The following is a 26478-nucleotide window of genomic DNA, read 5'->3' on the forward strand; positions in this document are numbered from 1 at the left end:
CAACGCGTATTATTGTTAACGGTGAGCTGACTGATAGCTTGTGCGTGCTCTCGTCGGTGAGGCAGGGATGCCCCCTTTCACCACTGCTGTTTGCCGCTTATCTTGAGCCACTCTGTCTGGCGATGGAACATAATGCGCGCATAACAGGTTACAGACTACAGGCTGCCGAAGTCAAAATTCTGGCGTACGCGGATGACATCGCGGTGTTCTGCGCCAGCAAAGATAGCATTAGAGAGGCAACTAATGTCGTCGAAAAGTTTTGTGATGCGACTGGAGCCCAGATAAACTGCGATAAAAGTCATGGCTTCTGGCATGGCGATTGGGTGGACACACCAGAAGCCTTTTGTCGGCTCACCTGGTCAATGGTGCCAACGCAGTACCTTGGTGTGCCTCTCGGAAATTATCGCGACCCTGAACCGTACTGGAGGGATCAAGCCTTGATGGCTAAAGAAAAGGCGAACGGGTGGCAAGGCAAGCAACTGTCAATGTTTTCTAGAGCCACTGTCTGCAACCTTTTTTGATATCAAAAATCTGGTACGTCATGAATGTGTTGTGTGCGGCGAGGATGAGCATTCAAAAAATGCACCGGGTTTTTGCTATTTTTATTTGGGCCTCGACTTGGGAGCGGTCCAGTCGAACGAATTTGTTTTTGCCTGTAAAGAAAGGAGGTCTTGGCCTGGCTCACTTGTTTCTGCGACAAATTGTGGCACGCTTTGTTTTTTTACGGGATCAGAATGATATCTTCCTGCGCACAGTTATACAAGTAAGACTGTATAGACTTCTGCCTGGATTCGTAGTCTCGTCTGTTCAAAATATGTGCGGAAGGGTGACTGGATACCTGCATGAAGTTGTTTTCTCGTATAGGCTGTTGAATGTACGTTTTTCCCAGCAGTACCTGTCAACCGTTACAAAGAAAAAACTCTACAGAGACCTTGTAGATGTCATGCTCCCTGTACCTTTGTACCGTTCTCCACATCGCGGTGGCCCAGGACAGGACGTCCTAAAAAGAGTGAAGAAAATGCCTATACTACCCTCCGCCAAATCGTTCTTTTTGAAGTTACATACAAACACCCTCCCAGTTAAGACCTGGCTTCACGATAAAGGACTCTGCATTCCCTGGAACACTGACTGCTTTTTATGCAAGAAACCCGAAACAATAGAACACGTATTTCTAGACTGCTGGGACCCGATCTTTCATTGGGATGTACTCCAAAGAACTTTAAAAAAACAGTTACCCCTGGATCCGTACGGCATACGTTTCTTGCCTGTGAATCCCTCAGAGGAAATACCTTATGACCTCATTATGATCCTGGGCCTCCACGCGGTGTGGAAAACACGAATGCAGTTTGAACACGCGGACTTGGTTGTTCGCCCGGTTCGCGAACATTTCATTGAGAGCGTTGTGCGCTTAAGAAATGTGTACAACGCACTGCCTGATCCACCACAATGGATAACTGTACTAGATGGATTAATGTCGCTCAAAAAATTTTAAAGTCGTGTCGGCCGAAGTGTGGCCGCCATGTTTTATTTCTTGTAACCTCTTGATTTGTACGTCAAAATCGGCAATAAAGAAAAAAAAAGCGCCGCTATAGCTCAGTGGCAGAGCGCTGGTCTTGTAAACCAGCGGTCGTGAGTTCGATCCTCACTGGCGGCTGATGTCTCTCAAGATATTTTTTTTCTTTAGTTAGGTAAGCATGAATATACCAATTAATGCGACGAGACAGAGATCCATAGACACGACGCAGCGGGAGGTGCGAGCGCTTCCCTAATGCCCGCTCCGAAGGGCCGCCTGTAACAAGCGCCGCTATAGCTCAGATTCAGTTGGATCTTGCGAAGGCCTTCGATCGGGTTTCACATGACGTTCTTTTTTGCATTCTTGACCATTTGAACGTAGGGCGCGTTGTAGCGGAAGGCGTGAGAATGGCTTATGCGAACTGCAGCAAGCGAGTAATCGTAAATAGGGAGTTGACCGACCGAATAGAAGTTAATTCTTCAGTGAGGCAGGGATGCCCTCTTTCGCCCCTACTGTTCGCGACTTACATAGAGCCACTCTGCTTGGCCATAATTAACAGTAACCGTATTTCCGGCTTTCAACTGCAGTTATCCCATATGAAAGTCCTCGCCTATGCAGATGATGTTGCCATTTTTTGTTCAAACAAGGACAGTGTTACTGAAGTTACCAGCCCAGTCGAAAAGTACTGTCAACAAACTCGCTGCCTGATAAACTGGGACAAGAGCTGTGGGTTTTGGCGCGGTAATTGGGATGATGCACCGGAACACTTCTGTCGGTTGCAGTGGTCAAAACTGCCAACGCGGTATCTTGGCGTGCCTCTCGAATGTTATCGGGATCCCAATGACTGCTGGAACGATGAAGCGTCAAGGGCGAAGGATAAGGCCGACTCGTGGCAAGGGAGGCAGCTATCAATGTTTTCGCGCGTCTCTGTCTGTAACATTTTCCTTGTGTCAAAGATATGGTACCTAATGAATGTATTGAGTGCATCCCGAGCCAATATTCAAAGGATTCACCGTGTCTTTGCTGTTTTTGTCTGGGCGTCGACATGGGAACGAACCAGTCGCACCAATTTGTTTATTCCTGTCAAAGGTGGTGACCTTGGTCTTGTTCATTTGTTTTTACGCCAGGTTGTATCACGATTTATGTTCCTCCGTGACCAGTCGGACAGTTTTTTGCGGACTGTTATTCAGCTGCGATTGCAAAGGCTGCTTCCTGAACTTGTGGTGTCTTCGAGTGAGAATATGCGTGGTTCCGTCGTGGGGTACATGAGAGAGGTTGTACTCTCGTTCAAGCTTCTCCAAGTGCGGTTTTCTCTTGACTACTTGAGTAAAGTTTCAAAGAAAAAGCTGTATAAGGAATTAGTGGATGTAATGATGCCAATTCCTCTTTACCGAAGCCTGCACCGTGGGAGTCCAGGGCAGGATGTTCTAAAAAGAGTTAAAAGCATGCCAGTTAACCCATCTATGAAAACGTTTTTCTACCAGTTACATTCAAATACGCTCCCTGTTAAACCATGGCTGAACGAAAAGGGGATTTTCGTCCCCTGGACAACTAACTGTATCCTATGCAAGAAACCCGAGACAATAGAACACGTATTCCTGGATTGTTGGGATCCCATCTTTCACTGGGACGTCCTCCAAAGAACTATCAAGAAAGATCTACCCCTGGACCCCTACGGTATTAGATTTTTGCCCATCCAAAATGAAACAGGAGTGCCCTATGACTTACTGAAGCTGGTCAGCCTCCACAGCTTGTGGAAAACCAGAATGCAGGTGCGGCATGCAGATGTAAACGTGCGGTCTGTGCGAGAAAACTTCATTGCAAGTGTCGTGTGCCTGAGAGAAGTATACCGGGCACGAGCTGAACAGCCTGACTGGCTCTCTGTACTAGATGACTTGGCTGTATTGAAAAGATTTTAATCACCCTTGTATCAGCCGCATTGGGCTGAGGTGTTTTACAATTTTTTGTAATCTTGGTTCTGTGTCAAAATCGGCAATAAAGAAAAAAAAAGCCGCTATAGCTCAGTGGCAGAGCGCTGGTCTTGTAAACCAGCGGTCGTGAGTTCGATCCTCACTGGCGGCTGATGTCTCTCAAGAGATTTTTTTTTTCTTTAGTTACGTAAGGATGAATATACCAACTAATGCGACGAGATAGAGATCCATAGACACGACGCAGCGGGAGGTGCGAGCGCTTCCCTAATGCCCGCTCCGAAGGGCCGCCTGTAACAAGCGCCGCTATAGCTCAGTGGCAGAGCGCTGGTCTTGTAAACCAGCGGTCGTGAGTTCGATCCTCACTGGCGGCTGATGTCTCTCAAGAGATTTTTTTTTCTTTAGTTACGTAAGCACGAATATACCAACTAATGCGACGAGATAGAGATCCATAGACACGACTCAGCGGGAGGTGCGAGCGCTTCCCTAATGCCCGCTCCGAAGGGCCGCCTGTAACAAGCGCCGCTATAGCTCAGTGGCAGAGCGCTGGTCTTGTAAACCAGCGGTCGTGAGTTCGATCCTCACTGGCGGCTGATGTCTCTCAAGAGATTTTTTTTTCTTTAGTTACGTAAGCACGAATATACCAACTAATGCGACGAGATAGAGATCCATAGACACGACTCAGCGGGAGGTGCGAGCGCTTCCCTAATGCCCGCTCCGAAGGGCCGCCTGTAACAAGCGCCGCTATAGCTCAGTGGCAGAGCGCTGGTCTTGTAAACCAGCGGTCGTGAGTTCGATCCTCACTGGCGGCTGATGTCTCTCAAGAGATTTTTTTTCTTTACTTACGTAAGCATGAATATACCATTTAATGCGATGAGATAGAGATCCATAGACACGACTCAGCGGGAGGTGCGAGCGCTTCCCTAATGCCCGCTCCGAAGGGCCGCCTGTAACGAGCGCCGCTGTAGCTCAGTGGCAGAGGATTCCATTTCCGGACGCCGCGGTGAACGGACGCGTGTGTCATGGGCTCTGTAGGAGCGGCTTCAGCGGCCCAGCAAAGCCGCGATAACAGTATTTCAAGCTCCGATGACCGAGATTATCAAGTGTTTTTGCCTCAGCTACCTACAGGGCGAGTTGTCTTGAACAGTTTTTTTCCATGCCGATGTGCCTGGAAGGCCATATTGTGCGGAAGATTTCCGTGACACACGGGCTAGCCTAGGCCTACTACCTGCAGTTATCGCCCTGGGGACGTACCAGATTGGTCATGTATGGGCTGTAACCTTCAAAAACGGAGACTGCGTGCAAAAGCTTTTGGCTCTGAAGGAATTGACTGTGAAGGAAAGGCGGTGCGTTGTGATAGATCCTAACAACCAAGCTTTGCGTATCAAACTTCACTGGATGCTTCACAGCGTACTTAACGATGAGACACAGGCAGCACTCTTGCCGTATGGCAGAGTGACGGACGTCTCCCGGGAACGGTGGCATGCTCAAGGTGTGCAAGACGAAGCGTCCTCGACACGCTTGGTGGCCTTAAATTTGAAGACGGACGTGATAGTGGACGACTTGCCACATCAGATCCGTGTTGCAGGTGTACTGGCGCTTGTGTGGTGCCCGGCAGGGCCCCTCTATGCTTGCGCTGTCGGAATGCCGGCCACATTCGACGTGACTGCCGCGTGCCACACTGCGCACTATGGCACCGATACGGCTACGGAGAAGAGCAGTGCGAGAAGACGTATGCCTCTGTCACGCAGAAAGTTACGAGGGAATTAGACGTCAACGACCTGCTGATGGATGAAGCCGAAGCTGAGGAATCTTCGAAAGGAGCAAAGAATAGTGGCGAGGACGCGAAGTCTCCAGAACAGAAGTCCAGAGGTTACCACAAAGCCGAGGGCAGTGATTCTGCGTCTCCCACTACTTCTAAACCGGGGCGTACTTCGACAAACATGACTACGGGCGCAAGCCCTCTAAGCTCGCACGGTGGAACAATTCCTACGAATGAAGCTGAGGCAATGGACGCCAGAGAGAAAGGCACAAGCGGTGTGGTGGTGAAGAGAACTCATGATGAGTTAGCTACCCAGAATGGACCACCAAACAAGCCGAATAACGATGAAGCCCCGCCAAAGACGCCGGGAGTGCGTCGGGCGACGCTACGCCCGAAACCGAACATTCCGCCGGATAGAAGTTCGGCGGTGATTCCCACTTAGCAAACTTGGTGCCCTCGATGGTGCCGGGCTACTTGTGATTCGAAATGGAAGAAACAACGGAACCTTCCAGCAACACATTCCAGGTACGGTTGAAGATTTCACTGGACTTGGTTTTATTGCGAAAGCAATACTACGCTCATTAACGGCTTTTCGCGTAGCGGCGACCGGTAGCCACGGCGCGCCGCGCTCCTCCCGCTAGAGGCGCTAGTGACGTTTAGCGTGACGTCATACCAGGAGCGAGAGACGGGCTACCAACTCGGCGCGTCCGGTAACAGCGGCCGGTAGCCACGTGTGAGCTGTAGACGGGGCACACTGCGTTCCTTCTTTAGACGCGGCGCGCCGCGTTTCTTCCGTTTATAGGCGCTGCGCTCGCTTTCACAACCTACCAGGCCTAACCAAAGTGAAGCCCCCACCAATTTTTTGATTTGCCAGGCAGAGCAATGACATGAAAATTGCGAGGGTGGGGGGGGGGGATGTAATGTATCTGGGTCCCTACATACGCACCCTTGCTCTTTGGCTGCATGGTGCCACGCCTGCCTGCCGCCTGCCAAAGACCTAAAGGAGCTTATCGCTGCACCTTACAAGCATATAAGGGGCCCTCAAACTACAGGTAACCACTCTTCGAGGTGGTGCAGTGGCTAAGGCGTTACGCGACTGCGTTGGGCAGGTGCACGGGCTAGTAACCCGGCCTCGGAGACTGCACCCAGGTTGGAGAAATGGGTGCGAAAACGCCCCTGTACTATACGGGTACACGTACAAAGGGAAGGCTTCCGTAGGTCTCCACTGCGGAAATAGAACATTTCGTAACAAAACGGTAAATTAACATAAATAGAAACAAGAAAACTATAACTGTAAGAAAATATAACTAATTGAAAATAAAAATAATAGTACTGCAACTGTAAAATAAATTATATAATGTAAAATAAAAATTAATAATACTGCAACTGTGAAATATAATATATAATGTAATTAATAATTTCAGAATAGTGTAAAATTGGGATCGCTTACCGCGGCCGCTAGTGCGCATGCGCAGATCTGCGCGTGCGCATTGGCGGCTGGCGGCCGCGGTGAGCTGAAGGTGGAGGGTGGGTGGGGGTGGAAGCTCGCAGGTGTCATAGAATTTTTTTTTTATAGCGAAGAGCATACCTTTCGGCCTAAGTTAGGAATGAGTGTGGAGGATCTTGGACACGGAGGATAGAAAAGAGTGCAGTCTAGTTTCAAGAACAAAGCCGCCTATAAGGTCCACATAACGGCTTTAAAGTATCGACTCTCATATGCGCGGTTTGAACGAAATGCTAACTCCCTGAGGAGGCGTACCAGCGCTGAAGCCTCCGCTCGCCGCGTCCACAATATCGACCCCGGTGGCCTCTATCCGATGGCCTCGAAATTTGGAAGTGTGATTTTTGGTCTGTCATGTTGTTATTTTTCACCTTAGACTTGATAGAACAGTGTCAGTCATGTTTGTAATGACACCGTTCGTATCTTTCTGCTTGATTCACTTTAATCAAAATGGCAAATAACTGAAATTCTTCCCTACGCATAGCGACAATTGATGTTAGGGGCTTGGCTGCATGGCGGTGGCAATACCAGCTTAGCCGCCTTTGCATGGAAAACGAGCTAGATCTAATTGCGGTAAAAGAAACACAGGTGGAAGAACAAGAGCAGACTGATCGTGTGTTGTCACCTTTCACAACGTTTTATAATGTCTGTGTATGCCATGCCGTAGGAAGATCTGCTGGCTATGTTGTATTGATACGCAAAATTGTGGGGATTTTTGAGGAAATGATTACGGCCGCCACGGTGGCTCAGCGGATTGCACTTCCGGCTTTCGAGCGGAGCGGTCGCGGGATGGATAGCTCCCACGGAGCGGTTTTTGCGGCGCAAGCCAGCCGCGGTAACAGGTTTTTTGCTTCTGGTGCTGATGATTATCAAGTTATTCTGCCAAATCTGCCTACCGGTCGCATCGTCGCCAACACCGTTTTTATGCACGGTGATCCAAGGGCCCGTCCGTACCGTGTCGAAGATTACCGGGACACTTTGGCCGAGCTCGGTGCGCTCCCCAACGTTTTAGCGTTGGGGGCGTACCAGATGAACCACGTGTGGGCGGTGACGCTGACAAGCGCCGATGCTGCCCAGAAGCTACTTTCCGCCTCCGATGTCAAGGTAAAAAATTGTCGTTGTTTGCTTATCGACCCAAACAACCGGGAGGTTCGCTTGAAGCTGCATTGGCTGTTGCACGGAGTTACAGATGAAGATGTTCGTGTGGCATTGGCGCCCTATGGGAAGGTGACGGAGGTGACGCGAGAAAAGTGGCGTGCCCTAGGCGTTACGGAGAAAGGTTCGACGACACGCACAGTGGCACTAAAATTGCACGCGGGAGTCAAGATAGACGACATTCCCCACCAGCTGAAGATAGCCGGAGAGTTGACCCTTGCCGTTGTGCCAGGCCGCGCTCCGCTTTGTTTGCGCTGTAAGAGCACTGGGCACATACGTCGAGATTGCCAGGTGCCGCGATGCAGGCGTTGTCGCCGCTTCGGCCACGAGGACGACCAGTGCCCCAAGACGTACGCCAGCGTCGCGGGACCAGTGGATGCAATTGATTCTTCAGATCACCTCATGGACGAGGCAGACTCGGAAGAAGCAGCAAGGGCGAGCCTCAGTTCGGCCACCGAGAAAGGCTCATCGGACACCGGAAAAGATAAGCACGCTGTCGTCGCAGACGAACCCGTCGCCGAGCTTCGACAAGATTGCCCAGATGATGGGGGTGAGGGAGCGCAGACCAGCAGTGCTGACAGCAGCCTTCTCAACGTACCCGCTGTGACTCACAGCGAACCGGAGCCAATGCAGGGGACCGATACGGACAGTGCCAACTCAAGTGGAAAACGAGCTCACGATGCAGTGGAAAAGGTGTCTGGTCCTGGTGCAGTCGGGACGGATGAACCACCAGCCAAGACGACTCCTGCGCGGCGCCCTCCCTATCGTCCTCGCCCGAATACTTCGGTGGAGCGGAAGAAGGCGGAGACACCGCCTTTGCCGCTTTGAGGGATTCTTTGTGCCAAGGCACTCAGCAACACAGCCCAGTTGTGAGGTAAGCGCCATGCCTCCGGTATTTACTCCGCCTTGGAAAAAAAAAATCGTAATGGATAAGTCAATTCGTGTCGCGACTCTAAACGTTCGTGGGCTTGCCTCTAGGAGGAAACAGAGTCAATTGTACCGATTGTTAAGCGACTTTGACTTGGACTTTTTAGCAGTGCAGGAGACAAAGGTTGAGGGCGATGTGGAAACCGAAGGCATGGTGCACCGATTCCTAGCGCGATACTGCGCTGTTGTGAGCCATGCCGTGGGTACTTCTTCTGGGTGTGTGCTATTTGTGCGAGAGAGCCTTGGTCCAAAAATTGAATCTGTAATAACTTTCCCGTCAGGTCGCCTTATTATATGCGATGTTTCATTGTTTTCTTCAAAGTGGCGTGTCATTTGTTTGTACGCGCCAACTGTGGCCGAGGAAAGACGTCAATTTTTTGAGCAGCTGAAACAATATATTCGCTGTGACAGGCTCCTCATTGTTATTGGTGATTTTAACTGCGTCCTTTCAGCCCATGATAAAACTAGCACCCGCCCATACAAAGACGCTAGCACCACTCTGCTAAGCGAGATAATAAGAGACTGCAATTTGGAAGATGTGGCCGAATGTCTTGGCGGTGGGAGAGCTGCACAGTATACCCATTTTCAGGCATCCAGTCACGCTCGGCTAGATAGAGCTTACGTGAGCCTTGATGTAATACCACTTTGCAGGCAATATCAAGTGAGTGCTGTTTCATTTAGTGATCATTGCTTAGTCAGTTTTGTAATAGGTAGTGCAAAAGAAAGAAAAAACAGTTTCGAGTGGCAGTTGTGGAAATTAAATTCAAAGATACTCAACGACGAACAGTTCATGGCGGCTATAACTAATGAATTTCAAGAAATGAATGCGATGAATAACAAGACAAAGAGCGAAAAATGGGAGATCTTCAAGCAGGCAGTCAAGATGAAAGCATTAGAGCGATCGAGCGCTATATGCAGAGAAAAGCGAGAGGAAGAAAAAGTGATGCGCAGGAACCTGGAAAAATTGATAAGTGAAGAGTGTCGAATGCCCGGCTTTTTCATGGACGATATTCGAGCGCTAAAGCACAAACTAGAGCAGTTTGACGTCGAAAGATACCGTGGTGCTCTGGTCAGAGCAAGGGCTGATAGGCTGATAGCGGGAGAAGCACCTTCAAAGAGAGCGCTGAGCTCAGAGAAGTGGCATGCACGGCGCAACCAGATAACGGAAATTGAACATAATGGAAAAGTTAGCGATACGGCGGAAGACATCGAACGCGCCTTCTACGAGCACTACCGCGCTTTTTTTGCCAATCTTTCAGTCGACATAGATCGTTTCAACAACGATTTCCTGTCATTGATGCCAAGGTTAGAGGACACAACGAGAGATATAATAGAGGCACCTATTTCAGCCGAAGAAGTGCGAAGCGCTATCGAAAGCATGCATCCGGGGAAATCTCCAGGACCAGATGGTCTGACTTCAGCCTTTTACAAATGCTTAAAAGGTGCTCTTTCTCCAGTGTTGGCGGACGTGTACAACGAGGCATTCGATAGAAATGTACTACCCCCTTCTTTCTCGTCTTCCCACACGGTCCTCATACCGAAGTCAGAAGACCCAGTTGTACTGCGCAGAGTGACGTCTTACCGACCCATTTGCCTCACGAATTGTGACTACAAGATAATGATGAAGGTATTGGCTAAGAGGCTGCAGACAGTTATTCACGAGTTAGTGGGGCCGCATCAAACATGCGGAATTAAAGGCCGGACGATTTCAACAAATATACACATAGCGCGAAGTATACTCGAGTGTTGCGACGCAATGGGTACGCAATGTAGCAATGCTCCAAATAGATTTGGAGAAAGCGTTTGATAGGGTGCCTCATGATGTTCTGTTGAGTGTTTTAGATTATGTAAATGTCGGTAGAATTATAAGAGACGGGGTTTCCATGGCGTACCGGGATTGCTCAACGCGGCTAATTATCAACAAGGTGGTGGGAGAGCGCATCCAAGTCCAGCGCTCGGTGCGCCAAGGTTGCCCCCTCTCGCCGCTGTTGTTTTGCTTGTACATTGAACCACTTTGTTTAAGTGTCATAAAGAGTGATTGTGTACGCGGTTTCAAACTGCAGGAAGCGGAAGTCCGTCTCTTGGCTTACGCAGATGATGTAGCGATGTTCTGCGCTGACACTGAGAGTGTCGCGCATGCTGTCCAATGTGTAAAAAGGTTTTGTACTGTTAGTGGTAGCGCTGTAAACTGGTCTAAGTGCCTGGGATTCTGGCACGGGGATTGGCCGGCGACTCCAGCCACTTTTGGCAACATGACAGTAAAGATCAGGTTCTTCTTCTTCTTTGCACTACAGGTGCACCGCCAGAGACGGTTGGTAACTCGAACTGAAGCTCTTCGCACCAGGGGTGCCACGTCAGAGACGCTCGTGTGATCAGTTGACACGCAGGGATAAAAAAAGGGCAATAACTGAGGTTTATGTACAGATATTTACAGCGTACAGAAGTTTAGACACTCGAGACAAATTAAAACAGCAAAGGACAAACAACAAAAAAAGGTGGATCTGGCTAATACTAGGGGAGGCCCCTGCTCGGCGTTGCCGAAGATGCGTTGCATCTGACCTTAGCCCAGAACCCAGCTTCCGGCTCCGGGGCCCAGTTTTAAAGCCCTAAAGGCCCAGCCCACATTCGGTAACTTCCAATCATGTTGCGCTCTTAACATGGTTGGTTCATCCAGGGCATGGCCAGCCCTCCAGCTTCCGTAAGGTAGAGCGCTCTCTCCACACAAAATAAAACAAAAACACAAATATACATTCGTGCCAGAACGTGCTCGAATCGGTTCCGCGGGGCGGGTGGACACCCGTACTTCCCGGCGCGTTCGCGAGCGGCCGCGTTCCAAGAAAGGAGACGCTCCGCTTTGAGTGCCCCCAGCCGCGTTCCAATGACCCCCGCGAACACTACCGATCCCTTACACGCCCTTCCCAAGATTCTACAAAGGGCTCAAATGCCACTTTTAGAATTATAACAAAGGGATCGGTACGGGTCACAAAACCACCCTGTGGGTGACATACCGCGGATACACTAGCACTGGCACAAACAAAACCAAAAGCAAAATAATGCACATGGGCGACAACACAAAATTAAGGAAAATGCGTAAGGCACCAAGAAAACATAGGCAAATTGCACACTAAAATACACACAGTGGCATGCCTGCCGTGCGCCGTAACACAGCGTCCAAGTTGGTGCGTTGCACCCAGTTCACCACCTCCAAGTGGACACACTCGTCCTGCTCGCGAACGAGCACACACACACACACACAGACACTCGCAACTTGAGCGTTCAGTAGCACTCGCACGACGTCCGTAAGTGGCCACGTGAGCCTCCTTAGTCGCACCGAGCGTCCCTGTGTGCGTTTCGAGCCACCACGTGTTGTCAGTAACACAATTAACGCCTAAACGGTAACTCACTCATTAGGCTCTCGCCACAACGGGGCGTGAACTGAAAAGACGGTGCCCTCCAGGATCAAAAACGTCCTGGTCATCGATAGGTGAAAATCTCTGACCATGCGACGCACTTGAGAGCACTCTCTCTCCGGCGCACCAGTACGACTCGCGTGGTGCGTAAAGAGCATAGCCCCTGGCCCGTCCAAATATAGCAGTACAGTCAGTCTTGCTACACTTGATATGCCGACCTCTAGCACGGAACATACTGTTCCTCGCGTCGACTTTCAGCGTGAAAGCCACGCACCTGCCTCCTGCCACTCCACCTCGCCCGGGGCCATCTGCACCTTTACTGCACGAGCAAACTTTGAAACCGCCGCTCCGTGCTTGATCAGCGCCCGCTGGCCCCGTGGCATAGTCTGACTCCGAGGCTCCACGAGCTCCATGACCGTCACTTGACCCGGGCTTGCCTTGCGGCAAGTCGCCACTCATTTCCGGGTCCTCAACTGACCTGGTCGGGCACACACCGGGTGCGTTCAACAACTGCGCGGCGTTCTGCCCGGTCGGCCCAACAGGCCCACCTCCGCTCTTTGCCTCGGATGAAGGGCTCTTGCCACCAGAAACGCAACGGGGCACTTCATGCTCCATACCCGACACAGTGTGCGGTTGCGTCAACGCCAGAATTTCACTGGCTGTTACTAGCTCCGCGTCAGAAGTCACAATCTTAGTTATAGAGCCTACAGGAATTGCACCGCTGTCCTGTTTGTTATCGGACACCTTGGTCACGATTGGCCCTAGATCACTAGAATTGGGCTGCTCCTGTTCTTTGCTAGCCGCCCGCGGTGGCGGAAAAGCTGTGGTATTTCCGCGTCCTTCAGGAATCCTGTTTTCACTTCCTGAACCTTTCGCGGCATTTCCTAAGAAAGATGCGTTCCCGCATACCGGCTGATTGCTTTCAGCGTCCTCACTGCTTTTTCCCTGACCTGTGCATGACAAGCATAATCCTTTGTCTTCCAGCACAGGCTGCCTCACCTCTCGGGACTCGGAGCAGTTCTCCCTGGTTAGTTCACTAGCTTTCCTAGACGCCTTGAGCTCAGCGAGCTCCAGCGCTAGCTGCTGGCGCTTTGCTTCTAATTCATCCAAGACGCACTTAACATCCTGAGGTTTCTCTTCGCACAGCGGCGCCTTTCCTCCATTCACTCTCGCAAGTTCAGCCTGAAAGTACGCTAAGCGCGCCTTCGCTAATTCCACTTGGGACCTCACATCGAGTGAGGGCCGGCATGGATAGCCCTCCATACCGCCGTCTGTACTCCTCAACTGTCCTACCGGCTCGAACACATGCACAGGGACGCTAACAATGCGACGAAGGAAACTCACAGTTTCGATGCGTCGATCCGCATTGCCAGCTCCTTGGCGTCGCAGTCCACCGCCACTTTCACCGGACGCCTCGATGAGCTGTCGCACGCCGCTGGTCCGCCGCCGGTGACCGTCGAGTTCTCGACGCGCTGCTTCCTTGACCGGACGCAGTCCCGCGTCGCTGGACTACTGTCGTGGTCCTTGCGTCCTTGCCGCCGTGTCTCCGCAGGTCCGTTCACGAACGCTGACCTGTCGCCTTGTCGTCACCTTTCTCCCTGCCTTGTCTTCTTCCTGCGCCGTCTTCCGATGGCCGCAGGATCCTTGTCGACTGCGCCAGTAAAGATCACACAGGTTCTTCTTCTTCTTCTTCTTGTCTTCTTCCTGCGCCGTCTTCCGATGGCCGCAGGATCCTGTCGACTGCGCCAGTAAAGATCAGGTTCTTCTTCTTCTTTGCACTACAGGTGCACCGCCAGAGACGGTTGGTAACTCGAACTGAAGCTCTTCGCACCAGGGGTGCCACGTCAGAGACGCTCGTGTGATCAGTTGACACGCAGGGATAAAAAAAGGGCAATAACTGAGGTTTATGTACAGATATTTACAGCGTACAGAAGTTTAGACACTCGAGACAAATTAAAACAGCAAAGGACAAACAACAAAAAAAGGTGGATCTGGCTAATACTAGGGGAGGCCCCTGCTCGGCGTTGCCGAAGATGCGTTGCATCTGACCTTAGCCCAGAACCCCGCTTCCGGCTCCGGGGCCCAGTTTTAAAGCCCTAAAGGCCCAGCCCACATTCGGTAACTTCCAATCATGTTGCGCTCTTAACATGGTTGGTTCATCCAGGGCATGGCCAGCCCTCCAGCTTCCGTAAGGTAGAGCGCTCTCTCCACACAAAATAAAACAAAAACACAAATATACATTCGTGCCAGAACGTGCTCGAATCGGTTCCGCGGGACGGGTGGACACCCGTACTTCCCGGCGCGTTCGCGAGCGGCCGCGTTCCAAGAAAGGAGACGCTCCGCTTTGAGTGCCCCCAGCCGCGTTCCAATGACCCCCGCGAACACTACCGATCCCTTACAATGACCTTCGTTAGAACTCCAGTCAAATACTTGGGTGTGCCCCTCGACTGTTACAAGGATAATGAATCGTACTGGAGGAGAGAAGTGGACAATCTTCGAGATAGAGCAAATAAGTGGAATGGGTGGAATTGGTTGATGTTTGCGAAGGCCACAATTTGTAACATTTTTTTAGTTCGCAAAATTTGGTACACCCTCCAAGTCTTGCATTGCTCAAGGGTAAACATACAAAAATTTCATCGCGTGTTCGCCGTTTTCATTTGGGCATCATCTTGGGAGAGAACAAGCCGCACTAATTTGTTTTTGCGAGTTCGGAATGGAGGACTTGGTTTGGCGCATTTGTTTTTGAGACAAGTGGTCAATCGCTTCTTTTTCTTCATGGATGTGAACCATCCTTTCTTACGTACTATCTGTCAACTTCGCTTGGGGATGCAGCTGCCTAATATGGTTGTGCCCGTCGGGAGTTTGCCTGGCGGCGTCCATGGCTTTCTGCGTGAAGTCGTGATTTCGTGCAGGTTTCTGTCAACACGTTTTTCACTTGAATATCTGAGCGAAGTCAATGGGAAAAAGCTCTATAAAGATCTCTGCGATGTGGTTCTGCCAGTAGCGCTATATTGGTCTCTTTACAGAGCAGGCCTTGGGAAGAACGTTTTAAAGCGCGTGAAAGCAATGTCAATCCCAGCTGGTGTAAAGTCTTTCTTTTTTAAACTCCATACGGGAACTCTCACTGTAAAACCGTGGATGGTCGAAAGGGGTTTTTTTGTTCCATGGGGTACACATTGTATAATATGCAGAAAAGAAGAAACAATTGAGCATGTGTTCCTGCAGTGTTGGGATGCTGTGTTCCTCTGGGATGTGCTCCAGCGTACCATCAAAAAAGAGTTTCCACTTGACGCCTATGGAATTCGTTACTTACCAATAGAAAGTGATGACGGAACCCCTTTTGACTTGATTATGTTAATGTGCCTGCATAGTATTTGGAAATGCAGAATGGCGGTTCGGCATGCTGATCCTGATGTAAGACCTGCACGACTGTATTTTAGAGAAAGCATCAGAAACTTTTTTGAGGAGCAAAAGTTGCAGGAATGTGTCCCAGAATGGCTGTCACGTTTGGAACCGTTATTGTCGATGAAGGACTTTTAAGTACGTCCGCACAAGGTGTGCGGTCGTTTTTAACTTAGTGGGTGATTGCGGTTTGTTTTGTACGTATATGTGAATACCGGAAATAAAGAAAAAAAAAGAAAGCCACGGTGGCTCAGTGGCTATGGTGCTCGGCTGCTGTCCCGAAAGACGCTGGTTCGATCCCGGCCGTGGCGGTTTAATTTCTTTGGAGGAGAAATTCGAGGCCCGTGTACTGTGCGATGTGAGTGCACGTTAAAGAACCCCAGGTGGTCGAAATTTCCGGAGCCCTCCACTACGGCGTCCCTCATAGCCTTAGTCGCTTTGGGACGTTAAACCCCATAAACTAAACTAATGATTACTGTATCTGAAACTGGTCATCATCTTCGACTTTTTGTTGACGAGGGAAAAGTGGCGTATGGTTTGCGTCTATGCCCCCAACAATGTCAATGAGAGATGTATTTTCTTTGAACAAATTAATCACTATCTGCCTTATGAAAGGAATGTTATTCTGCTGGGAGACTTTAATTGCGTTTGCTTTTCGGAGGATAGATCTAAAGTGGCATACGTACGTGATCGAAGCGCCGACTTGCTTAGCTCCTTGGTGGTTGACTATAACTTGGAGGAAGTAGGTCAGACAAGAACAAACGGCGGGCGGCCACAGTTCGCTCACACCCATCAAGGTAGTCAAGCAAGGCTTGACAGAGTTTACGTGTCCCTAGCTTTAATTCTCCAGTGCAACAGTTACAATGTTATACCTGTTTCATTCTCTGACCATAGCCTCGTGAGTTTTGTCATTGGCAATAAGCAAAAGCAGCCATGATTTAACTGGCCCCTGGGGAAGTTGAACGCTAAATTGCTCAATGGTGAACCCTTTGTTAAAGGAGTTGGGGAAAACTAGGGCGGCTAGTGAATGATGAGCCAGAAAATTACTCGACTGCATAGGAAGAATTTAAAAATGGAGTTGAAATGGCAGCGATTGAAAGAGCAAGCATCAAGCGTCGAAATGAGATTAAGAATGAGAAATATCTACAGCGCCTGCTAGAATACTTGTTAAACACAGTGAGATTGGAGCCTGAAAAAGTGGCAGACGAATTAAGAATAACCAAAACTGTACCTGAGGTTATCGGCAATGAAAGATATAAGGCAGCTATGATTCGTGCACGAGGCGAACGATTATGGTTTGAGGAAGCACCGAATAAACGCTCTCTTACTGACGAGAAAAGGTATGCATCAAAAAATGAAATCAAATAGATCCCCTATAAGAACGAGGTGTCGGGTGAGCAGAAAAAGATAGAGCAAGCGTTTGTGGAATATTATCGCGAGTTGTTTAGCAACGTTACTCGTGTCAGCGACACTTTCATCACGGAATTCATGACTGGTATGCCAAAGATAGCAGATGACGTCAGAGACAGTCTTGAGGAAGAGATAAGTGTCCGCGAAATTGAGGCCGCTATCGGCGAACTGCCGGCAGGAAAGTCCCCTGGACCAGATTGCTTAGGAGCCTATTTTTTACAAAGCGTTCGCCCATCAACTAGCATATGTGTTGCAACGCGTTATCAATGAGGCGTATAAAACAAGGCAGGTGCCACCGTCCTTCAGAGCTGCTCATATCGTTTTGATTCCTAGCACGGATGATCGTGACAAGCTTCTGTCAGTAGGTTCATACAGGCGTATCAGCCTTACGAACACCGATTACAAAGTTTTATGGAAGTGCTCGCGAAGCGGGTGCAAACTGTGATCAAGCACTTAGTTGGGCCGCATGAAACATGCGGCATCAAAGGTCGAACGATCTTCACGAACACTCACGTAGCCACAAATGAGTTAGAATGCTGCGATGACATGTACGGCCAAGTTGCCATGTTGCAACTCGACTTGGCGAAAGCTTTCGACAGGGTGTCACACGAGGTCCTCTTCGGCATATTGAAGCATGCAAATGTAGGCCAAACAATTTTAGACGGTGTAATGATGGCCTATCGCGCTTGCTGTATTCAGCTCATAATAAATAAGTCATTCCAGTACAATCTGCACTGAGACAAGGATGTTCACTGTCTCCTCTCCTGTTTGCTATATATGTCGAACCCTTTTGTTTAGCAGTAATTCATCAAACAGCAATACGAGGTTTCAGAATCCATTCTACTGAGGTAAAACTGTCGGCGTATGCTGACGACAGAGCCGTATTCTGTCAAGATCGCGAGAGTTTGTTGGAAGTGGTCAACCTCGCTAAGGCTTTGTGTAAGCTAACGGGCTCAGAGATAAACTGGGAAAAAAGTGTTGGTAGATGGCATGGTAACTGGGACATCAAACCAGAAAGGTTTGCTTGTACGACATGGACAGGCACACCTACGACGTATCTTGGTGGGCCATTCGAGCACTATCGGGAGCACGCAATGTACTGGAGCGATGCAACGGAGAAAATGAAGGAGAAGACGGGAAACTGGCAGGGTAGCGGCCTTTCAATGTTTGCGCGTGCCTCTGCGTGCAATTTGTTCTTGATAGCCAAAGTTTGGTATGTGTTGCAAGTGCTTTGTATGACCCGCGCAAATGTGCAGAAAATGCATCGGGTTTTTGCTGTCTTCATATGGGGCTCCTTTTGGGAGAGGGTCGTACAATCGAGGCCTGGGTCTTTCTCATTTGTTTATTAGGCAGATTGTGTCACGTTTCTTTTTTCTGCGTGACCAAAGCGACAGTTTTTTCCGCACAGTCATATATGTTCGACTTGCGAAAGCGCCTCCTGAATTTATTGTGACTACAAGTGATATAAGATGTCGCTGTGTGACTGGTTGCTTTCATGAAATTGTTGTTTCTCTCCGCATGTTGCATTCAAGGTTTTCAATGAATTACCTCTGCTCTGATACAAATAAGCAACTGTATGCAGACTTAATTGAAAATCTACTGCGAGACACCAATGTACAGGTCTGTTTACTGTGGGGGCCCAGGAAAGGACATTTTAAAACGGGTTAAAAAAATGCCGGTAAGAGCTTCAGTGAAATCCTTTTTCTTTAAGCTGCACACGAACACACTACCCGTAAAAGCATGGCTAGATCAGAAGGGATATTTATACTCTGGACAATTAAGTGCTTACTGTGCAAAAAACCAGAAACTATTGAACACGTATTTATTGACTCTTGGGACCCTATATTCTATTGGGGCATACTGCCGCGAACTCTAAAAAACTACCAATAACGCCATACGGGATCCGGATTCTCCCAGTCAAGTGTGATGAAGGCATTCCATTTGATATGTTTATGCTGCTGGGCCTCCACAGTCTGTGGCAAAACAGAATGGCAGTCCGCCATGCAGATGTTAATGTTCAGTCTGTACGTGAAAATTTTATTCAGCACATGGTCTACCTGAGAGAAGTCCATCAGGCGTTACCTGACCCCCCTGAGTGGATTAATGTATTTGATGAAGTGGTGTGTCTGAAGAAATTTTAACTGTATTCCGCCAAACGAAGTCAGGCTGGTATGTTTTGTCTGTATGTTGAATGTCATGATACCGCTAATAAAGAAAAAAAAAGCTATAGCTCAGTGGCAGAGCGCTGGTCTTGTAAAGCAGCGGTCGTGAGTTCGATCCTCACTGGCGGCTGATGTCTCTCAAGAGATTTTTTTTCTTACGTTAGGTAAGCAAGAATAGACAGTTTTAGCTGAGCGTTTTTACGGCCAGCGGAGAGGAGTGGACAGCCGCAGATGCCACTGCGCATGCGCACGTAGCTGGGCCGGACAGCGTTTTTACGGAGCGAAGCTTACGCCCGCGCTGGGAAACCCTCTCCAGCGGAGCGGTAGGCAGCGCGCGAGCGTGCGTAAGAGCGCGCGGGTGTGTATGGGTATTTAAAGGGGCTGCGAAACACTGCTTGGGGGTATACCCTCTATACATCAGGTGGATTCTTTATGCTGACTTAAAAAGAATTACAGGAATCGATGCACAGGAACGGGAGTTATTCAATGAAGAAATTTCAAAATACAAGCAAACAAAATGCTGCCCTCAACTCGATTTTGGCGGGTCTTCCCACCCCTATTTCGCTCTCCCGATGACGGCACCTGGCGCAACCAATCAAAACAGCCTGCCAGAGCACGTCGCGGAAGTTTGCACTACATGGTTGCCTGCTCTCTGTAACTCGTTCTTGCTGAGACTGGCAGCGTCATTTCCATGCCAAGAGCCCCTTGTGGTGTATTTTTATTTTACTTGCTTTTCAGGTCTTTTATCTAAGACAAACAAGTTGTTTTTGTTGATCTAATATAAAACGAGGACAGGTGGCAAAACGTTTCTCTATTTATTCACATAATTTGCAGTATATTTACTGTTTGTACAATCATCAAACTCGCGCCAGCTGATGTCATATCCGCTGCTGAAACCCGCCACGTGTGGGGACACCATCAGAACCATGAACTTGCTTTTGGGAGGACATTAAAATATTAAAGAACGGAATATACGCGGTATTACCGACGCTAATAGCACCATTGTAACTTACTGTATGCGATCAACAGGCAAAATAGTCAACTAAGATAGTGTTTCTGGGCCCGGCAGCCTCTTTTGTACATCTAAAGCGCAACATTTACCCAATAAATAACTAAAAACGCAGAATCTACCTTTACTAAATAGTTTCAGCGCATTATTAGCACAATTAATTGATATTATTTTCACTCTAACTCGAATTGTGACCTATCAGTGGAGCAGCAGAGCAATTCGATTCTAGTCCGCTCGAGAAGACGAGCGATCCGCCCGGCTAAAACTGTTTTCTAGCGCTCGTCTCCGCTGGTGTATCCGCTCGCCCGCTCCGCCCCGCTGGCCATAAATACGCACAGCTAAAACTATCTAATATACCAATTTATTCGACGAGATAGAAATCCCTAGACACGACGCAGCAGCGGGAGGCGCGAGCGCATCCCTAATGCCCGCTCCGAAGGGCCGCGTGTAACAAGCGCCGCTATAGCTCAGTGGCAGAGCGCTGGTCTTGTAAACCAGCGGTCGTGAGTTGTTTTATTTATTTTATTTATTTAAAACATACTGCAGTCATTGAAGACCAAGCAGGAGGGCAATACAGGTCATCAGTAAACGCAATTCAGCACCACCACTAGCAAGCAATCACAAAAAAGCAACACAAACAATCATAAGCAATCAAAGGGTCAAAGCAATCAAACGCGCAGCATGTAGTGCAAACACAGAAAAAGAAAGAAAAAGAAATGAATCAGCAAAAGCGAAGAGTAACATCAACCCAGAGCTTTTCGTACTCGTTCTTCGAAAACATTTACATCATGCACGGAAAAAACTTCTATTGGGAGTGCATTCTATTGTGAGACAGTGCGTGGAAAAAATGAGTTCTTAAACCTGTTAGTACGCGCAAAGATTGGTTCCAGGTTGTAAAGATGGGTGTGCCGAGTTTGACGACCCTCACGTGGATGAATGAACAATCGCGCATTGATACCAAGTTGGTGATTGCAGAGCCGATACAGAAACCGCAGCCTGGAAATCTTTCTTCTGCTTTCTAAGGTCAAAATGTTGTTAGCATTCATGAGAGACGATGGTGAATCTAATCTGCGGTATGAATTGAATATGAAACGAACTGCCTTTCTCTGTACCATTTCTAGTTTATTTACGTCTTTTTTCAAGTGAGGGTCCCATACTGTACAGCCATATTCCAGCTGAGGTCTGATAAGGGTATTGTATGCAAGCAGCTTAACATTGGAAGGGGCCGACCTTAATTTGAAACGAAGGAACCCTAGTTTCTTGAGGGCTGATGTACAGATTTTATTAATGTGGCTGGTCCAGTTCAAGTTGTTAGTTATCGTAACACCTAAGCATTTACACTCGTTGACCTGAACTAATGGATATTCGTTGATTTTGTACAAAAACTGAGCCGGAGATTTCTTGTTAGTTACCCGAAGAAGGACAGATTTTTCTCTGTTTAATTCCATAGACCAAAGATTACACCACTGGTTCACAGCATTAAGGTTATTGTTCAAAACGATTTGGTCCTTGGTACAACGGATAGTTTTGAATAGGACACAGTCATCTGCAAACAGCCTTATACTAACGGATGCGGTGTCAACTGAGGCAACGATGTCATTAATGTATATGAGGAATAAAATAGGGCCAAGGACACTTCCCTGGGGGACCCCAGAGCCAACCGGTAGAATTCCAGATGAGCAGCCATTGACGTGGACGAACTGTTTTCGGTTAAGGTAGGCTTGAATCCATTTCACAATCGGTAGAGGAAGACCAGTGTTCTGGAGCTTTAAGATTAGTTTGTTGTGTGAGACGCGGTCAAACGCTTTACTGAAGTCAAGAAATACCATGTCAATTTGCTCGCCCCTATCAAGTGAGGATGCCACTTCGTGAATGGTAGTTACTAGTTGAGTAACAGTTGAAAGACCTCTCCGAAATCCATGCTGGAAACGCGTTAAAACACTGTGTTTTTCAAGAAATGCGATTATAAAATTGGACAAGACATGTTCCATGAGTTTACACGTACTGGAGGTTAATGAAATTGGGCGATAGTTAATAACATCAAGGCAGTCACCTTTTTTGAAGATTGGAATAACTCGGGCTATTCGCCAATCATCAGGAAGAACACAGTCCCGCAATGATAACTGGAACAGATGAGTAAGAATATGGGCCAGGGGTTCCGCATAGCGGCGCAGGAATACGTTGGGTACATCATCAGGTCCTACAGAGGTCTTCACTTTAAGGTTGAGTATCATATTAAAGACACCTTCGTACGTAATGAAATCAGGTGACAGATCCGGGAGGGAAGAACCAAACTGAACGTCGTCGTGAGTCGTGGTGAAAACAGAGTGAAAGTAGTGATTAAAATGGTTGGCAATGACTGACGCGTCATCTGCAATACAATTATTAACAGATAACTGGTTCGGTTCTTTCTTAGTTTCACTGAGGTATTGCCAGAACTTCTCAGGACTGTCCTTTAAAAACCTCGGGAGAGAATGAGTGAAGTATTTTGCTTTTGCGTCGGAGAACTGACTGGCTAGCTTAGTTTTAAGGGCTTGATGGGTGCTATTGAAATGACCTCTACGCTTGGCACGTTTTAACTTGCTATGGATATAAATAATTTCTCGTGTCATCAATGGGTTCTTTTTGTTAGTTTGGGCACGTCTGCTTGGTACATGATTTTCTAGGCAGAACTGAACAATCTCCTTGAATGACGTCCACAAAGATTTCGCATTATCACATAGATTGTCAGAAAAATGCCACAGGGTGTCCAAAATGGCTTGGTCATTGGCCCGTGAAAAATTTTTCACAACGCGTACAGATTGTTGCTTGCTGCCTTGCCGATTTTCAATGGGAAAAGACAAGTTTACGACATGGTGATCAGATATACCAGCGTCTACTGATACCGTGTAATCAGACACACTCCTGTTGACAAAGATTAAATCAAGAGTAGAACGGGCATTCCCGATTTCACGAGTATAATCAGTCACAGTTTGCACAAGATCGCACGCGAGCATGATATCAGTCAAAGGGTTACCAATGACATCAAAGACAGATTTTGGGTTACCCCAATTGATTTCAGGTAGATTAAAATCGCCAGCAAGAATAAGGCGATCTTTTTTAAGCAGGCATAAGTGAACGTAAAGTCTAAACAAATAATCAGGAGAACACGATGGCGGTCTGTAAGCAGCACACACTGTGAATACATGGCCCCAACAATTTACTTGGACAATTAAGCTTTCATGATCTGGGATTTGATTAAGGACTACTCCATTTAGAGGGTTTTTTAATATCACTGCTACACCACCTCGTCGTGTGGGTCGGTCCCGACGAAAGATTTGGTGGGAGCTGGGTACCAGGACAGAATCACTGACAGCATCATGCAACCAAGTCTCAGTGATGACTGTTATGTGTGGGTCATGCACTAAAAGAAGGTACTCAAGTTTATCCGTCTTATTGAGGAGACTCTGGGCATTCAAGTTTAATACTCTCAGATCTTTGGATTTAGCACCTGCTTTCTGTCAATAATTCGTGGAATTTCGCGACGAAGGTTCCGGGCAGTCATCTTTTGCTTCACTTTGCGATGGAAGAGCCACACGCTCATTTCGTGCGTCATCCCAAATGTATAATACGCGGTCAATTTTCAGCTTATCATGAACAAGGCTCACGCGTTTCTTGGCATCTCGTTCTATCTTTGAACTTTCCCACAATAGTTTACGTTTGCGCAGCGTGCACTGGCTATAATCATTTTGAACATACGTATTTGACCCTTTTAGTTTTTTTTTTTGAATTTTGCAACACAGCCTGCTTTTCCATGAAATCTTGAAAATACGCGATCACGGGTCTTCGGCTGCCTTGCCGTCCAAGACGATGTATACGGGCAACAGATTTGCATTTTAAACCAAGTTTTTTTTCAAAGATCCCAGTTATAACCGCATTTCTTAAAGTGTCTTCGTTTTCATCGGGAGGCTCGTCTATACCATATACGATAATGTTTGAGCGTCGGCTTCGATCTTCGAGATCAACCAATTTGTTTTTCTGCCATGCCATCATGTCTTGCATGGCAGCGGTTGAATTCACGAGAGAAGCCACCTGTGGGGGATTAGAGCACAATTCTTTCAAACGTCCGCTCAACGAGGATAGCTGTGAATTAAAACCGCGTAAAAGTTCTTTGGTGTTCTTGATACGGGTTTTCATTTCTAGAAGTTCACTACGTATTTCAGCCTGTCCGTCCAAAATACTGCGGCTGATGGCGGCTGATGTCTGGCGGCTGATGTCTCTCAAGAGATTTTTTTCTTACGTTAGGTAAGCAAGAATATACCAATTAATGCGACGAGATAGAAATCCCTAGACACGACGCAGCGGGAGGCGCGAGCGCTTCCCTAATGCCCGCTCCGAAGGGCAGCCTGTAATAAGCGCCGCTATAGCTCAGTGGCAGAGCGCTGGTCTTGTAAACCAGCGGTCGGGAGTTCGATCCTCACTGGCGGCTGATGTCTCTGAAGAGATTTTTTTGCTCACGTTAGGTAAGCAAGAATATACCAATTAATGCGACGAGATAGACATCCCTAGACACGACGCAGCGGGAGGCGCGAGCGCTTCCCTAATGCCCGCTCCGAAGGGCCGCGTGTAACAAGCGCCGCTATAGCTCAGTGGCGAGATTCCACTTCCGGCTACCGAGCGTGACGGACGTGTAATGACAAGCTCCGTCGGAGCGGCTACAGCGGCCATGTCTGGTCGCGGAAACAGGAATTTTAGCTCGGACAGCGAGTACCAGGTTGTGCCTAGTTTGCCTACAGGGCGTTTTGTTTTGAACACAGTTTTCCTGCACGGGGACATCAGTGCTCGCCCCTACAGGGTGGAAGATTTTCGAGATGCGCTCGCTCCACTGTCGCTCCTGCCCGAAGTTATCGCCCTGGGGGCGTATCGCATTAGTCATGTGTGGGCCGTAACCTTCAGGGACGCCGACGCTGTGAAGATTATCAACATCGGTGAGCTCAAAGTGAAAGGTGCCCGATGTCTTGTGATAGATCCTGCAAACAGGGACGTCCGAATGAAGCTACATTGGCTCCTACACAGCGTACCGGACGAAGACGTGCGGCTTGACCTCGCTCCGTTCGGGAAGGTGACGGACGTCACAAGGGAGCGATGGCGTGCACAAGCCGTGTCGGACAAGGGTTCAACTACGAGGCTGGTGACCCGTAAGTTGAACGCCGGCGTCAAGATGGACGACTTGCCCCACCAGGTGAGCCTAGCCGGAGAGCTTGCGCTTGTGGTCGTCTCGGGCAGGCCTCCCTCCCCTTTGCCTGCCCTGCCGCGGAACGGGCCATATTCGACGTGAGTGCAAAATCCCACGTTGCGGTGTTTCCCGTCGTTTCGGGCACGAGGAAAGCCAGTGCGCTCGGACGTACGCCAGCGTCACCGGGCCATCGACCAGTGAGGAGACGACAGAGCTGCTCATGGATGAGGCCGATGATGAGGACGCATCGAGAGCGGCGAGCGGGCCATTGGCGAGCGAGACCGCGTCGGCTGCTCCTCGGGCGGATCAGTTAAAGGCGCAACTTTGCCCTGTCGACACTCCGTCGCAGTCGCCTCCAGCTCCTGCACATGCTGACGATGTCGGGACGAGAGATGCGAATGCAATGCCTGGGGACTCTCCGGTGAGCGCCGCCTGTACTGTGGCTGAGCCCTTGGACATTCCTCTAACAACCAGTGTCACGGCCGGAAAACGGGCGCATGATGACAGCGCAAGTAAGGAGCGGCAGCGGGATGCCAGTGGGGTGATGGGCCTCCTCCTAAAACGCCAGGTATGAGGCGAGCGTCCTACAAGCCGCGGCCGAACATTTCGGCCGACTCACGGCAGGCGGGGAAACCGCCTCCGTAGTTTTGCACTCTATAGCCTGAGGTGGGGCGTGGGTGGTTTGTGCTGCGAGCGTGGTGGTAGACACCATACGATAGGGTCCCTTTTTTTCACTCGATATGGCTATCAATCTCGCGGAAGAGCTGTGTGTAGCAACTCTGAATGTACGAGGCCTCGGGGCAAGAAGGCGACATGCCAGTTGAGTTCTTCTAGAGAACGATCTGCACGTAGTAGCAGTTCAAGAAACTAAGATTGAAAGTGAGGGGGCAACTGATCGAATGGTGTCTGTTTTCCGTACGCATTTCGATGTATGCGTGTGTCACTCTGTTGGCGCCTCATGTGGCTGTGTTCTCTTCATTCGTAACAACCTTGGTATCACTGTGCAGTCCTTGTTATCCTGTGAAAGCGGCCGACTTCTTGTCGTTGATTTCATGCATTGCGGCCAGAATTTTAGGGTTATTTG

At 48.9% G+C, this 26478-nt stretch overlaps 2 protein-coding genes, 6 non-coding genes and 1 pseudogene across 8 annotated transcripts in view; 8 read left to right on the top strand and 1 right to left on the bottom strand.

The window, feature by feature from the left end:
- The window catches only part of LOC149339532 (angiotensin-converting enzyme-like), a 92515-nt gene that overhangs the window by 14327 nt on the left and 51710 nt on the right, over nt 1-26478 (bottom strand). The gene's annotated exons all lie outside the window — the stretch shown is intronic.
- Nucleotides 1583-1654, top strand: TRNAT-UGU (transfer RNA threonine (anticodon UGU)). The gene has a single exon. It is a non-coding gene; the product is annotated as a tRNA-Thr (tRNA).
- Nucleotides 3524-3595, top strand: TRNAT-UGU (transfer RNA threonine (anticodon UGU)). The gene has a single exon. It is a non-coding gene; the product is annotated as a tRNA-Thr (tRNA).
- Nucleotides 3744-3815, top strand: TRNAT-UGU (transfer RNA threonine (anticodon UGU)). The gene has a single exon. It is a non-coding gene; the product is annotated as a tRNA-Thr (tRNA).
- On the top strand, nt 3963-4034 carry TRNAT-UGU (transfer RNA threonine (anticodon UGU)). The gene has a single exon. It is a non-coding gene; the product is annotated as a tRNA-Thr (tRNA).
- Nucleotides 4182-4253, top strand: TRNAT-UGU (transfer RNA threonine (anticodon UGU)). Its single transcript has one exon. It is a non-coding gene; the product is annotated as a tRNA-Thr (tRNA).
- On the top strand, nt 7478-8687 carry LOC149339538 (uncharacterized). Its single transcript, XM_089550009.1, has one exon. The coding sequence runs from the start codon at nt 7494-7496 to the stop codon at nt 8685-8687; it is 1194 nt and encodes a 397-aa protein (XP_089406135.1). The 5' UTR covers nt 7478-7493.
- TRNAT-UGU (transfer RNA threonine (anticodon UGU)) lies at nt 24576-24647 on the top strand. Its single transcript has one exon. It is a non-coding gene; the product is annotated as a tRNA-Thr (tRNA).
- LOC149339540 (uncharacterized) lies at nt 24852-26039 on the top strand (annotated as a pseudogene).

The sequence above is a fragment of the Amblyomma mixtum genome, chromosome 6, assembly GCF_055824585.1.
Source record: "Amblyomma mixtum isolate Tamu chromosome 6, ASM5582458v1, whole genome shotgun sequence".
Taxonomy (NCBI): Eukaryota; Metazoa; Arthropoda; class Arachnida; order Ixodida; family Ixodidae; genus Amblyomma; species Amblyomma mixtum.

What these genes read in the sequence shown, in the direction of transcription:
- LOC149339538 (XM_089550009.1), top strand. Translation starts at nt 7,494, where the DNA reads ATGGATAGCTCCCACGGAGCGGTTTTTGCGGCGCAAGCCAGCCGCGGT.